The sequence below is a fragment of the Pan troglodytes genome, chromosome 16 (assembly GCF_028858775.2).
Source record: "Pan troglodytes isolate AG18354 chromosome 16, NHGRI_mPanTro3-v2.0_pri, whole genome shotgun sequence".
Lineage (NCBI taxonomy): Eukaryota > Metazoa > Chordata > Mammalia > Primates > Hominidae > Pan > Pan troglodytes.
The window spans coordinates 77,481,487-77,497,979 of NC_072414.2; the positions used below are offsets into that span (position 1 = coordinate 77,481,487).

Sequence of the window (16,493 nt, forward strand, 5' to 3'; positions counted from 1 at the left end):
GTGAGAAAGAGAGGAGCCTCGGTAATTTTTCATGCCACCCAGGCATCTTTTTCTCCCTCAGGCTGATCCCAGAATTGCTACCACCCTTTTTTCTGCCCTCTGCCTAAAGCTGGCCCTAAACCCATGACTCTCTTCCTGTGTGGACTGTGCTGTAGCTTGCTGAGGAAGGGCTGTGCTGAGGTGTCAGAAGCCTCCTTGCAGTGCTGGTCCTTGGGTATTGTGTCTGTTGGTAGAAGTAACCAATGAATAAGCCACTGCCAGAACTGTTCCGCCTGCCCAGTTTTCGTGTGAATTTTCTAATGTAGCTTGCATGCCAACGCCTTAATTTAAAAAAACAAAACAAAACACTTTGCCCAGAACTTTGTTTCTCACTCCTTTCCAAAATAGTCACCAGCTGTTGTTAACCACATGCCATCTGGGTGCCCAGGTAAGGAGAAAGCCCTCCAGTGTTCAATTAACTGTGGATTATTTTCTTTTCTTCGGCAGGAAAAGGAAAAAGAAAAAGATAAGATTAAGGAGAAGGAGAAAGATTCTAAAGACAAGGAGAAAGATAAGAAGACTGTCAACGGGCACACTTTCAGTTCCATTCCTGTTGTGGGTCCCATCAGCTGTAGCCAGTGTATGAAGCCCTTCACCAACAAAGATGCCTATACTTGTGCAAGTAAGAGACATGCTTCTTCCTCTCGTAAGATGGAACTCTCTTGGCTCAAGAAAGCTCATTTCTTGTTTCCTGTCCCCACTCATTATCTGTTCCTCATTTATGTGGAGAAGTAACCCTTTTTATATCTTTCTTTAGACATGATAAAAGAAAGAAATTCTAGATGTATAACATACAGCCTATATTTTTTTCAGACAGCCCCAATTTCAAATACAGTCAAGTTAAGATGGTTCAGCCTAGCTTTTTAACTTTACAGTGGTTCAAAAGCAATACACGTTCAGTAGAAACTGTACTTTGAGTACTGGTACACTCATTTTGTTTTTCACATTTAGTGCAGTATTCAATAAATTACATGAGATAGTCAACACTTTATCATAAAACTGGCTTTGTGCTACATAATTTTGGCCAACTATAGTCTAATGTACGTGTTTTGAGCATGTTTAAGATAGGCCAGGCTAAACTATGATGTCCAGAAGGTTAGGTGTATTTAAATGCATTTTTGACTTAACAGTATTTTCAATTTACCATGGGTTTATGTGGATGTAGCCTCACTGAAAGGATGAGGAGCATCTGCACTCTGTTCTATGATCTCTAAACCACTGCACGTTTTAAAAGTCTGTGTCAGCATCAAAATTATCCATAATCCCAAACCCTAAAGCTACTCAGTGGTCTTCTGTTAGATCATATGTGCTCATTTTTATTCTATTACTTTGATATATGCTTCAGCCATTACCAACATTAAGCCATAGTGACGGCCAAGGGAGAGCACCTCCGTGCTCAGGGACATTCTGTGCTGACCTGCTGAAAGCCAAGTCTGCTAACTGAGCATTGTTCCTGGTTTTGATAAGACACTCTCAGGCAGGAGTTGCTTAACTTTTTCTGTACAAGACCAGATAAAAAGTATCTTAGGCATCGTGACCCACATGGTCTCTGTCACAATTCTTGAACTCTGCAGTTGCAGTGCAAAAGCAGCCGTAGGCAATACATAAACCAATGAGTGTGATTCCAATAAAACTTCACTTATGGATACTGAAATTTGAATTTCATAAAATTTTTGTTATGTAATAGTTTTTTTATTTTTAAAAACTATTTAAAATGTAAAAATTATTCTTAGCTCATGGGCTATACAAAAATAGGTTTCAAGCCACATTTAGCCCACAGACCATAATTTGCACGTTTTTGCTCTAAGGCAGTGCATCTCAAAATTTTGTCAGTGCACAGATCAAAAGTAGTATTTGTAGAGCATATCAGGGTAAATCAAGGAGGCTGCTTCTGGTCAGAGGTGACAGTCTGGAGTTCCAGCCAATCCAGGGCCAGTCCAGTCACCCGGAATGCTGAGGTAATTAACATGATACTATATCTATAACCAATTCAGATGTTATAGTGACGAATTCAGATGTCAAGGAGCAACTCTCAGACCATGATGTCCTGAAATCTTGTTTTCAGTCATTTATGTTGGATATCCCAAGTAATTTCTTACTAAAAATAGTTAACTTACTGAAATCTGATTTTTTTTTTTTTTGAGACAGGGTCTCACTAGTTGCCCAGGCTAAGTCTTGACCTCCTGATATCAAGTGATCTTCTGGCTCAGCCAGCCTCCTGAGTAGCTGGTATTAGGCATGCACCACTGTGCCTGGTAGAAATTTGAAATGTTTAAAAGTGTATTTGGGCCAGGCATGGTGGCTCACGACTATAATCATAGCACTTTGGGAGGCCGAGGTGAGCGGATCACCTGAAGTCAGAAATTCGAAACCAGCCTGGCCAACATGGCGAAACCCCGTCTCTACTAAAAATACAAAGTTAGCTGGGCTTGGTGACACGTGCCTGTAACCTCAACTACTCGGGAGGCTGAGGCAGGAGAATTGCTTGAACTTGGGAGGGGGAGGTTGCAGTGAGCTGAGATCGTGCCATTGCACTCCAGCCTGGGCAACAGAGTGAGACTCCATCTCAAAAAAACACACAAAAAACAAACGTGTATTTGGACAGATTGGAGGTTACTTCTGTGATGATTTTCACTCACTTTCTTGCATGGAAGAGAAGGAGTGGAGTTACAGCTAGCACACAGCCTGTCTAATCTGTGCTACAGTTCCTGTGACTTTCTGATATGACTGACTTTATGACACACATTCATGTAAAATGATTTTTATGGATGTTATACCCCCAAAGTAGTCAGCAACACTATTTGTTTTACTGTCCTATTTTTTCAAAAGTAACAAAAAACCATGAGAGCTCTCACCCGAATCCTCATGCATCCCTGTGGGCAGAGATCACACACATTAATGTCATCCTTCACTTGTGACTTACCAGACCGTTGAGAGCCACTACCACATAATAATAATTTCATGTAACCTCTAGGAAACAAGAGACTGTCACTGTTCAGTATTCCTCCAGTGTTTATTTTGGAACCCAGGTTCTAATAGGACTCTTCTGGGACACCAGTCGGAGGTCTATAGTTTAGTTTTTTAGCCATTGGACACAGTTAGCTTCTTAGTACTGGAATAACCTGGTTGCCTAGAGCAGTAATCACCAAGCATTTTATAGCATGTTCACCTATTATTAAAACATTTTTAGCATACTCACATAGGATACATACATAACATAAAAATTACATACGAGTCCTACTGTGCCATGCTTTCAAAGAGCTCATTCTAAAAATAAGAGAAGTCTCAGAATTACCATTTTCTTGTTTTCTGGTTAGTTATTAGTATGATTAGTATTGTCTTTGATTCATGACTTCTTTGAAGGAATTTGTGTAACTCATCATTTTCATTTGATTTTAGTGGAAACCAGGTAATATAATCCATAAGCCCACTTTATTGGATACCTGTATGTTTCCATTCATCACAACATGCTGAAAGTAAACAAATGTGGATTATGCATGCCCAGCCCATCTCCTGAGTGAAGAATACCCCACTCCCTTATGAAACCTCTAGTGTCACATATAAAGTGAGGCTGCCTAACATAAAGACTGAGCGAGGCACCCACTTATCAATTAGACATTAACTCAATTTTTCTTCTACGTTAAGAAGTCATTTTAAATAAGAGCTGTAAAATCTTCCTCCTGTGTTCCAAGGGATTGTTTTTTACATCCCTCCTTGCAATGTGCCAGTTCTTCTTTTGGAGAGCACTGATCTCAGAAAAACGGGAAGAGGCTGTATTTCTTGATTGGCAGTGTGAAATTAATATTCAGGGAACTTCATCAGTTCTAGATACCTGCCTTCTGCTATAAAATATAAAATGCTAAATAAAATCTATTTTTTAAAAAATTAATACATAGCTGAACCTGCCAAATAGAAAATTCCTGAGGGAACTCAGAGCAGTAAAGAGCATGCCCCCTCATTTGGGGTCAAGATATGCGGCCTCAGGGTATGTAGTGGGAGCTGGGACTGAGACCCCTGTATAAGAAACGCTGTTTTAAGACTAACATCCATGATGAAGGGCCTTGAAAAATTCTACCCAGTGGCCTTCAGAAGCAGAAAGGAACCTTACAGTCTCCCCAGGTCCCTGAGTGAGAATTGATGAATCTGGAGTCCAAGTTTACACCGTCTGTATGTGCTGGAACTTCAGGCTAAGAAACTTTCACAAGAGGTTACATGAAATTCCAGTTTAGGAATGACAGATCCTTGAGGGACCCAGCCTGTAGCAGATGTAGAACTGCTCCATTGGGTTAGGTTGACAAATCAGTATACCCAAGGCTACGGCAGGAGGAAAAAAATCCTTTGAAGCCGAGCTCACAATAAAAGATACATAGATGCCACATAAGGAAGTAAACCACCATGAGGAAGAATTAGGGGATGTACAAGCAAGAGATGTTGAAAATCAGTAAAAGGGGCCGGGCACAGTGGCTCACGCCTGTAATCCCAGCACTTTGGGAGGCTGAGGTGGGTGGATCACAAGGTCAGGAGTTCAAGACCAGCCTGATCAACATGGTGAAACCCCGTCTCTACTAAAAATACAAAAATTAGCCAGGCTTGGTGGCGTGCGCCTGTAATCCCAGCTATTCAGTAGGCTGAGGCAGGAGAATCTCTTGAACCCGGGAGGCGGAGGTTGCAGTGAGCTGAGGTCGCGCCACTGCACTCCAGTCTGGGTGACATAGCGAGACTCCATCTCAAAAAAAGAAAGAAAATTACTAAAAGGATGAAACGAATAGAATCTATAATGGAAGAAAAAGACGTAACAACTAATGGGTAGATTTAAAAACAACTGAGTAAAATTTAAAGCATGGAAATAGTCATTGAAAGGTATTCATGGATTTTTTCAAATATTTCAGCATATTGTCCTGATTTATAATTGTTTATAAAGGAATAAGATGGCTTCTACTCTGTTGTCTGCATTAGTAAGGGGAGAGCTTCAGTCTAGAAAATCTTAATGACTTCACACTATATTTGTTTTTTACATTTAATCATCAATAATTATACCCTTAAGTCCTTGATCTTATATGAAGTCAATCAACAAAGTTCATTTGACTGAATTCTGCAAGCTACTGTGTTTGATATGTGATTCATACAAAAGCAGTTTGTCAACAAATATTTATTGAATATCAATATGAGCCAGGCACCCACAGTGGCTTAAAAAAAGGAATTCTAAAATGATCCTTCGTACTTATTTATTGTGACCTTGTTTATATTCTGGAAAAATTGAAAGCAATTTAAATATCCATCCATAAAATATAGTATATTTTGTATAGTATATAGATGGATAGGCTGATAGTAAAGAGAGAATATAAGGGCCAGGCATGGTGCCTCATGCCTGTAATCCCAGCACTTTAGGAGGCTGAGGCTGGCGGATCACTTGAGGTCAGGAGTTGGAAACCAGCTGGCCAATGTGGTGAAACCCCATCTCTACTAAAATACAAAAGTTAGTCGGGCATGGTGGCAGTGCCTGTAATCCCAGCTACTTGGGAGGCTGAGGCAGGAGAATCGCTCGAACCCAGGAGGCAGAGGTTGCAGTGAGCCGAGATCGAGCCACTGCACTCCAGCCTGGGAAACAGAGCGAGACCTTGTCTCAAAAAAAAAAAAAAATTTACAAATACAGGCTATGGGCCTAATTCAGCCCAAGGACCATAGTGTGCCAAGCCCTGGGAGAGATTTGCAGGTGCAGACAGAGCTCTCCAAGACATTTTGATGAGTTGGAAAGTCAGTAAATAGAACAGTATATACAGCATGATCCTAGTTTATGGAAAACAAACAGTTTATATAAATTTACAAAAATAGGCCAGGCATGGTGGCTCACAGCTGTAATCCCTGCACTTTGGGAGGCTGAGACGGGCAGAACACCTGAGGTCAGGAGTTCAAGACCAGGCTGGGCAACATGGTGAAACCCCATCTCTGCTAAAAAACAAAAATTTAGCTGGGCGTGGTGGTGCATGCCTGTAATCCCAGCTACTCAGGAGGCTGAGGCAGGAGAATCACTTGAACCCAGGAGGCAGAGGTTGCAGTGAGCCAAGATCACACCACTGCACTTTAGCCTGCGCAACAAGAGTGAAACTCCATCTCAAAAAAAAAAATTCTTTTTACAAAAATATCTGAAAGGCTATACACCAAACTGTTAACAATCTGAAGAAAGAGAAATAAGGAGAAAAGGAGTTGAAGAGGACTCTTTATTTTATTTTTTTAGATTGTTTGAATTTTTAGAGAATGTACTTACATATTATTTGTATGTCTAAAAACAAAATGTAAATATTGGACCACTGATAGTTTCAAAGGTTTTTCTAGTTATTTATCAGCTGATCTCTGATGAAGGCACAAAATAAGTTGGTATTTGATTTGAGAATTTAATGGACAAAGCAGAATTACTACCAGAACAGAGTAAGCTTATAAGCCTTGAGGAGAGTTGTTCTACCACTGTTATTGATAGCACCAGCTTGAATCAGAAGTAGTATAGTTGATCTACCAACTCTCAGTTCTGGATTGTGATGTGAAACATTATCAGGAGATTTAAGGTTGAAAGTTATAGACAATCTTTTTGAAGACCCAAAGAATCTTGTGCTATAGAGGACAATAGATTTAAGAACCTTTGGCTTATGGTTATAATGAGTGGCTGTACCTTTCCATGACTAGCTCCAGATAATTTTGCAATTTTAAGTTCAGGCTAAAAGAAGTTGTCTAATATATGCCAGTGTATATTTAGCCTTGTATTGCCATTGACTTGTGTATATACATTATTTCTAGGTTACAAATAGTTGAAATTTGCCCTCTTTGGCTATATTAAGTCTTTGTCTACATTAGACTATCACTCAGAATTAAACCTGTAACTGGCATATAATAAATTTATCAGATAGCAGAAATATTCAGTTAATGTAGGAGAATGCACAGGCATCCTAAGCCCATTTTTGCTTTCTTGATATGTCTTCCTGTTAAACATGATAGAAATTCTCTTTTACTGGACTCCCTGGATGAGTCCATAGCTAGGACACAAGCACACATAGCTAGGACACCACAAGTTATTAGACTCCTTACGCTATCAGTGTCGTATGTGCTAGAACCGCCTCTGGAGAGCAAGATCTGGGTTACCTCTTGGAGACTTCCATTGCCCAACGATGCCAGAGGTACTACACAAGAATCACTTGTGTAGGGTTTGGTATTGACTGGGGAAAACTGTATGAAAGGTTTGAGGGTCTGAGATTCTCAGCCACACTTCTGTGTAGTAATTAGTTTAATGGATAGGGCAGTAGCTTTCAGGATGTCAGGTGTTTGGAAGCTCCACAGATTTCTGAATTTGTGTATATTTAAAACTACATAAAAACATACCTTCTTAAAGGTATAATTCCCAAATTTTAACATCAACATATCAGCTTTAGCTATCAGCCTACCTATTCATTTGTATTTTTCCTTCCATCTCTAATTAATTGAAGATTATACTGTGATTGCAAGGCAAGCCATTAAAAAAAAACTGCTAATATTGGTTATTTATCTACATGAAGAACGTTAAGATGTTCTCTGTGTCATGTACTCAAAATTAAATAGAGAAAGAAATTAGAGGTTGTGGTAGGTAAGTGAATTGCGAATGTCATGCACCTCTGACCTCACGTTTTTAGTTCATCACAGCTGCTTCATTGTTCTCATTAACTTTGAAAGTAAATATTAAAATTGCAACTCAAAATAAATCTGTACTATTTTACATATTTGAACACAGTATATTAATATTTCATATAAGACTTTTTAGAGTTTTTCTAGTATTTTGGAAAACCAGCGAAATAGTCGATTGGCCACTGGTTCTGTGCTAATAGTGTTTATAAGTGGAATGGGACTTTTTTTAATATGAAGTCACCCAAGGAATTTGCTTTTTCTGGAGGCACGTTATTTCATGAAGTCCAGTGTGTTATCACTAGACTAAAGTCTTTTCTGTTTGGGAAGTCTGTCGGTGGGGACAGGGGTCATAATAACCTTTGCTAGTTGTTCTTTGATTTTTGGTAATGGCTTGATCTAATCAAATATCAGAGATTATCTTAGTTCTACCTGCTCAGCAAAAACCAGGAAAAAGAGTTAACATATTTGAGGGTTTTTTTTTGTTTTTTGTTTGTTTGAGACGGCGTCTCACTCTGTCACCTAGGCTGGAGTACAGTGGCGCAATCTCGGCTCACTGCAACCTCCTCCTCCCAGGTTCAAGCGATTCTTCTGCCTCAGTCTCCCAAGTAGCTGGGACTACAGGAACACGCCACCACACCTGGCTAATTTTTTTTTTTGTATTTTTATTAGAGTTGGGGTTTCACCATATTGGCCAGGCTGGTCTTGAACTCCTGACCTCAGGTGATCCACCCTCCTCAGGCTCCCAAAGTGTTGGGATTACAGGCGTGAGCCACCACGCCTGGCCATATTTGAGGTTTAAACTGAAAAGTATCAGACAGCAAAAAGGAATAGTTTAAGTTGGGCTTGACTGTTACCCTAATATGCACCTAAGTTTCAAAAATACATTCTTTAATTTGCATACCACCCTACTCCAGAAGTAATGTAGAAATAGTCTCAACATCTGGTGATAGCATTAAGGTTTATGTAAGACAGTCTGCAGCCTGCCTCTTATAAAAAGAAGGGGGTAGGCCAGGCACGGTGGCTCACGCCTGTAATCCCAGCACTTTAGGAGGGCAAGGCAGGTGGGTCACGAGATCAGGCGTTCAAGACCAGCCTGACCAACATGGTGAAACCCCGTCTCTACTAAAAATACAAAAAATTAGCTGGGCGTGATGGTGGGCGCTTGTAATCCCCAGCTACTCGGGAGGCTGAGGCAGGAGAACTGCTCGAACCCGGGAGGCGGAGGTTACAGTCAGCCAAAGATCGCGCCATTGCACTTCAGCCTGGGCGACAGAGCAAGACTCTGACACACACACACACACACACACACACACACACACACACACACAAAAGGAGTGAAAAGGATTGAAAGCAACAAAATAGTATGTAGTCATCTTCTCAAAGGAACCAAAGTAATGGGCTGATTATCTTCAGCTTCCTGAAGAAGCTGAATGTTTGTATGTAGGAAGTCCCATGTGTTATCTTGGCAGGAAGTAGAAAATATGAGTAATTTGGGGACACAGAATCTTTCGTCACTTCCCTCCATCGCGTCTCATGTCCAGGATCTTCCCAGGAGTCGTAGGAAATGTAGCATCCATGCAGTTAGTCGTTTACCTCCTAGGAAACCTTTGTGCTCTTAGGAGACAGTGGCTTCCCATTGTGGTTAAGTGTAACCCTGTTTGGCTGACCCCTGGATAGAGCTTCATACCCTCAGCACTGCATAGTCACCTTTGACTTGTGGTTAGAAAGATCAGCCATATAGTCCATCATGATGATATGTTATGATGGTTTATACAAGAAACTGGGACTTTTTATCTCAGCCAAAACGCTACTCTTGCTTTAGGATTAGGTGACTTTAACAGGGTTAATAGAGGAATGTCTTTTCAACTCTTATTTCTCTATTATGTAAAGCTGTCCTTGAATAGTCAGCTGTTCTTTCCAGCTGCCACAAATAATTTGTTCTTTGAAAAGCTTAGTGACTTAGTGGGGTCTTTCAGAATAAGGAATTTGTTATGTTCAGGTTTTGGGGTCTTGCCAGTGGTTCTGTTTTGCTTGCTTTAAACAGATGTAAAATGATACTGAGATTATTGCTGATTTATTTTCTGTTGTGCTAGCAGCATTTCAGTACTTTTGTGGTAGGTTGTTTCTTTTACATAAAAAATAAACAAGTAAACCAGCTGCAATCTAAGTAGGAAACATAAGAATTTAGAATGTGTGTGATGGTTAGATTTTACTTCTGATTTCATCAGAAAAGTTGCCCTCTAGACAGTTTTCTGGCATTTATAGTTCATTGCTTATATGAGAGAAGAAAATACATATAGTTGATTAAAGGAAGGAAGTTTATTACTTAGGGAAAAGGAAGGTAAAAAAAGACCCTAAGCAATAAAGGCAATTCTTTTTTAAGCAGAATACTTTCATTTTATTTCATTTTTGTTTACCAGTGTTGTTACGAAAACTGCTGCTGGGGCTACTTCAGCTGAGATGATTTGGCTCTTTTTTGTGGCTTTCTTCTTGTTCTGTTCATCAGCACTGTGGTTATTACACCAGCTACCAAGAACATCTCACATGCCTTTTGCATATAAGCACTCTTAGTCCAGATAGGGCGATGTCTCAAATCCCCCAAAGATTTTATTTATTGGCCAGGTGCCGTGGCTCACGCCTGTGATCCCAGCACTTTGGAAGGCTGAGGCGGGTGGATCACCTGAGGTTAGGAGTTTGAGACCAGCCTGGCCTGGCCAACATGGCGAAATACCATCTCCACTAAAAATACAAAAAATTAGTCAGGCGTAGTGGCATGGACCGGTAATCCCAGCTACTCAGGAGGCTGAGACAGCAGAATCACCTGAACCCAGGAGGCAGAGGTTGCAGTGAGCCAAGATCGTACCACTGCACTCCAGCTTGGGTGACAAAGCAAGACTCCATCTCAAAAAAAAAGTATATATATATATATATATACACACACACATATATTTAATAATTTTTTTTTGAGAGACAGGGTCTCTGTTAAAGATTGTAAACAAGAAGTTTAAAGTTGCAGAAAGAATTTTGTAGCATGCATTTCTAAATTTGCTCATATTTAACTGCTTTTTGTTTTATTTTCATTTTCTTGGTTAGAGTTGAAATGATAGGAGAAAGTTGTACATTTCTATCCTTAAAGGTAATTCCTCAACTCGTGTCCTGGAGAAGAATCAGGTCATTTTTCCCAGTTAGATTTTGCTGCTCACATCTGTAGGCAGAACAGTCAGAAGTCTTCAGCCTATTCCCAAGTGATGATCAGTGAACTGAAGTACTGGAAGACCTCTTTTGTCAGAGCCTTGGCTGCATATGACTCAGCTCCCAAAGGTGGCTCGTTTCTGTGTAGGCAGTCCTTTGATATTCTGTCATTTCATTTCAGTTTGGCATGGCCACTCCTCTTATCATTGTATAAAGTTGATTTTCTTAAGTTAGCCTCACTAATGGTTTGTTTTATTTTTCTTCCGAAAGATAAAAAACACATAGTATATAACCATTCACCAAAGATCTGTGGTGGTTGGTGGCATGGGTTAAAAAAAAGATACAGCAATAGATAGATGATAGTTTCCAGTCATGTGGGTTTAACTTCATTTTCTTTGGTTTGATGCCTCCTTGTAGCAAAGAAAGAAGTTGAAGGCTGGGCTGTTTGTTTTAGGTACAGAGGAATCCGATTAGGGATCAGCTCTGTTCCCATACACCACTGTGCTGAGACCTTTTTGAAGAATTTTAAAAAATGAAAGCATATTGCCTACTGCTATTAGGAAATCTATCAAATAAATAAATAAAAGGCCAGATAATTATTCTCTGATCTTCATAACAACATGGTATGGTTTGTGGCAGAGAGCTTAAAAATGTATTAGATTTGTCTTCAATTCTTGTGTTCTTGGTAGTTTTCTGTTTTCCCAAACAGAGAGTAAGATTTTAATCTCATGACTTTGGCTGATGTCAGTGGGGCTGAAGTTTCTAAATCACCCACGCACAGCACTAAAACTGTCACTGTGAATTGAGTCCAGGACAACTTGGAAACAAGTTGAGTGTTTTTCAAGTAGGTACTTCAGCATGTTAAGGAGATGTCCATGCAAACTATCACTAAGAGAAGACTCATGACCATAATATAGAGCGTGTTAAACTTCCAGCTGGGTTGTGGGTTTGGGGACATGTTTCAATTAATTAAAAGTGAATTTATGTGAAAAGTTCTTTACTACAAGCACATTTTAAATGATTTTTTTCTGCTTTTATGTTCATCTCAGACACTCAAACACTGGCCTGAGAGTTTGAATATTGCTGAAACCTTTTTAAGTGATAGTGCCACTCCCTTAAAAATCATCATTGCTTAAATCTCTGTAGGGTGTTGGAACTGGTTGGGAAGAAAGGAACAGAAAGAACAGAACTTGGAAACAAATTCTGCCCATAGTGTTCTTGGTCACTTTTGCAGATCAGAATTAGTAGCTGGTTCTCCAGCAAATCTACCACCTCCTGTGTTGCCCTTAGGTGCCTAAAATATTATAGATTTTCAGTAAAACAAAAGAAAAAAATATACTTTTTTAACTGGATTATAAGACAATAAAATCTTATCTTTAAGTTATCACAAGATGCAATAAATGGATTATGCAAAAGGATATGGAAATGTTTATAAGCAAATCCAAGGAACTTTGAACGACATTAGAGTGTGATGATTTTTTTAAAATTAAAAATTTTTTTTAATTTTGAAAAATGTTAATACAAAGTATTATACATAGGTAATTTATCACATATGTGTCCATGATTCAGAATGAACACATAGTAACATTCTGTCAGACGGCTTCAGATTGTTTCACTTTTTAAGAAACCATTATGGTTAAGTTCAGATTCCCCTTTGTTTCCCTGCTCCATGCATCTTCCTTCCTCCCCAAGGACAAGGACTGTCATGAATTGAGTGCATTCGTAGTCTGTGTTTTATAATTTATTTTCATACATAAACAACATATAATTTGTTTTTGTTTTTAGCCTACATAAATACTACCATACAGTACCTCTTTTTGTAATTTGCTTTATTCTCTTCAGCATTATATATTGAGGATTCAGCACGCTGATAAACATAGATCTACTAATCATTGACTTTGCCTGCTCATAGTCTTTTTATACTTTTTCTGTAGAAGGGAAAGAGAAATGGACTTAAAGATGATGTATTTGAAAGACTTTAGCTGAGTGGGGATTTGTGAAGAGAAAGGGTTTGAGTGGGGTGGGCTTTCAAGTCTGTGCATGGGAAGGAGATGATGGATCAACTAATGGGAGAGGAAGAAACCAGAAAGGAGCATGCCAGCTGCAAGTCCCGGGCATCTCTGTGGCAGAGGAGGGGAGGTGCACCATACACCCTGAGTAAGAATAGTGCTCGTGAGGATGGGCAGAAACATGTTTTGGCTTACTAGAAAATAAATAAAGCCGTTTGCCTCGACCACTTTGTTACGCTTCTTGCTGTGGGTCCAGCAGCCTGAAACTCACTTACCCATCTGATAGAATCACAGCAGAGGGAACCTGGGGGAAAATGTGATTCCTCCTTTTTAATTTTATAGATGAGGAAATGGAGGCCTGTTGAGAAGGGACTAGGGTCATACTAGTACATACATACATGTAGAGCCAGGACCTACGTCAAATTTAGTTTGACAGCTGTTTGTCCTTTTCTGTTACTAAATTGATGTTTGACATACTGTAATCAAGGCTGTGTCAGGGAATTCATCTAATTTTAGTTTAAATAGGCATAGTAGGGCCGAGAGAGGAGCATTTGAATAGGATGCATGAGCTAGGCACTATGCTGGAGAGGCTTAATTTGAAGATTCAGCAGTGGGTGAATGGTCCCTGCCCCAGAGAGGGGATAGAGAAAAACCTAAGAGAGTCTCAATACACTGTGCCAGTGGTATTAAGGAGGAGACCTGTGAACCAAGTGGGTGTTAAAGGAAGTGTTACAAAAGGCATGGAAAAGGCCTTTGAGGTCTGGGATTCTAGCAGTCTCCTTTCTGGTTTCCTCCCCTCCCCATCATCACTCCAGTCCCCCACAAATCCATGTGTCTAGGCTAAAAGAGATGTTGGCCCTTAACTGGTGAGTTGATGTAGGCAGGACCTGTGATGCTTCCTGAATCACTCTGTGAGGCATTGCCTAGTGAATGGTATCTGTGGTTGATTTCCTGAGTGAGCCCTTCCCATGAGAGTGTCTCCTCGAGTGTCCCCACAGGCAGATCTTTCACTTGTTTCTGCTTTACCTCTGGCTTCCTGGAACAGTTCTGTTATGTGACTTTATAGCAGCGCTGAGAGCTGATGGTAAGCCTTCTGAGACACAGAGGCCTGGGTTTTTACGTCAGTGGCCCTTTGTAGGCCAAGGGAGTGAAAAGTAAAGGAATTGAGATAAAATGCTGTCCTTGCCAAATTGTGGTTTCTGCTTTATCTTTCAAGAAGTCTCCATTTTCTCTTAAGTCACAGTTCCCAGAGGTGCATGTGGGGGTTCCAGTGACCTTTCGTGTGTGGTTCCTGTCTCAGAGAATGGGGTGCAAAAAGCCCAGCGTAGTTAAGCTTTTCAGATTTTATATTCTGTGCTTTATTACAGTCATACAAATTTTGTAACCCCTGTTAGGGGCTTTATTAATGTATTTATTTGTAATTTAGACTTATACATTGATGGCAGACACTTTCACTTTTAGTTTTGGTAGCCTCTCAGCTTCCTGTCTGAAAAGTTCCAGACTTAACTAGTTTTTGTTGATTAGAAATCACATCTGTTGCTTCCTAAGGGCCAGGAAACTCACCCTTCCCATCAGATCACTTGAGTCGTTGTTCCTCTCATTAAGCTGTAATCTGTCTCCTGGTTTCCAAATAAAGACACAAACACCGAAAAAAAAAAAAAAATCACATCTGCTCGTGTTTTTCCTCCTCCAAATAACATCACAGACCTGCTTCCTAGAAGAGGACTGCAGTTTGATTTCAGTCACATTCTCACATGTGAGTGACTTCGCTTTGAAATTCAGAGGCCACTTGTGGCAGCAGTGGAAACTCAGAATCGGGGATCTGTTTGCTTTGTCCATGTGACCTTGGGTTTGCTTTCTTTTCAGATTGCAGTGCTTTTGTCCACAAAGGCTGCCGAGAAAGTCTAGCCTCCTGTGCAAAGGTCAAAATGAAGGTAAGACTTTCCGGCTAAACCAAGGCTTAAAATAAAAGGGTTTAAACCAGCAAAATCCTCGGGAGTTGGGAGAGTTGAGGTTGTGGTGGATTTTGTTTATTTTAATCATTTGGTACCAACTTTGAGAACAAATTATAACTAAAAAATATTTTTTCTCTTAAGCGATCAATCCTCTTCTTGAGTAACACTGGAGAATTAGACTTTCAGAAAAGAAAATGCTTTCAGGACTTCTTCACGTTCAATATACATTTCTTCGTGATTTTAATATTTCCGTATTGCTCTTAAAGTGGTTTTCTTCTTAACTATGTCTGCAGGCCTACCCTGCTGTTCATACACCTGTCTTCCTCCTTCAGGACTATCAGGGCGGCAGGTGGAGGTCAGGGGCATTGACCTGCTGGTGGGGGTGGGGAGGGTGTTATGGTTAGCCCCAGCCTGTCTGGTAGCACTTTTCTCCTCAGGTATGTAATATAGGTGGCTCTGATCACATGACGTAAGAATAGAAAGTGCCTGTTTTATGGTGGTATCTGCCCTGAGCATGTATGCTATGTAATCATGCTTTTCCAGTGGCCCTTAAAAAAAAAGTGTGGGTTAGGGGCCATACCTTTTAGGTAGCCTGTGAGGTTTTCAATGTTCTAGTCACCTGTAAGTGTCTCTTCATTCCTTGTCAAAGGAGTGCTTTCCAACTATGTCGACACAGATGATTAATGAGCTGTGTGCTTCGTCAGTCACCAAACACAGTTATCTAGTGCCATGACCTCAATCTGGAATGTGCATCAGAATCAACTCGAGGGCTTATTGAAAGACAACTTACTGAGCCCCACTCCCAGAGTTTCAGATTCTGGGGGAGAGTCCAGGAATTTGCATTTCTAGTAAGTTCCCAGATGATGCTGATAGTCCGAGGACCTTACTTTGAGAAGCACTAAAACTAGTGTCAAAATGGCAAAAAATAGGATAGCCCAGATCTTCTTTAGCCCATGGACACATATTTTGTTTGGCTCATGTAGTATTTTTTAAATGTGAGTTAGTGCAGCTCTTTCAAAATCATGTTTTATATCAGTTTGGATTCTTAAGTTCTCCTGAAAAAACTGGAAGATTTATAACCCTTGGCTCCCTGATATTTCCCTGTACCCAGCACTCCCAGTTTTTCCTTTTTTCCATAGTACTTATCACCTTCTTAGAGTCTGTATTTACCCATCTTTATTTATTATTATATAGTTTTTTATAGTCTGTATCTTCCCCCCACTAGAATATAAGCTCCAAACTCATTAAGCAGGCTGAGGGCAGGAGTTGGCTCCATCAGTGGCGCCTGAGCACCTCACAGGGAGGGAGGGGGAGGGATGGCTGGAGCTGAGTGGTGCTGCCTCCTTTAGACAGGATATGCCAGTTCCAGGCCGCCACTGCCTTCCCACACCCCACCCCACCCCAGCTTGCTTCTGTCATTTGTTACCTGCCGGCACCATAGTCATTTGAGTTTGTGATCTCTGATAAGACTCAATTGTTGTGAATGTACTAGTTTATACAGAATGATCATGATAGAGATATAGCATCTCCCATATAAGAGAATATAACCTAAAAGGGGGAATTTTATTTTATTTTATTTTAGAGACAGAGTCTTACTGTGTCACCCAGGCTGGAGTGCAATGGCACAGTCTTGGCTCACTGCAACCTCCAC

At 40.3% G+C, this 16,493-nt stretch overlaps 1 protein-coding gene across 50 annotated transcripts in view; it reads left to right on the forward strand.

The window, feature by feature from the left end:
- Positions 1-16,493, forward strand: part of AKAP13 (A-kinase anchoring protein 13) — a 373,116-nt gene that overhangs the window by 317,567 nt on the left and 39,056 nt on the right. For all 50 annotated transcript variants that reach the window (XR_010151481.1, XR_010151483.1, XR_010151482.1 and 47 more), the window contains 2 exons: positions 487-661; positions 14,754-14,821. Coding sequence is in view for 46 of the 50 variants with exons in the window: in XM_054667098.2 (XP_054523073.1) it covers positions 487-661; positions 14,754-14,821 (243 nt within the window). In the remaining 4 variants the exon portion in view is untranslated. The remainder of the gene's footprint in view (positions 1-486; positions 662-14,753; positions 14,822-16,493) is intronic.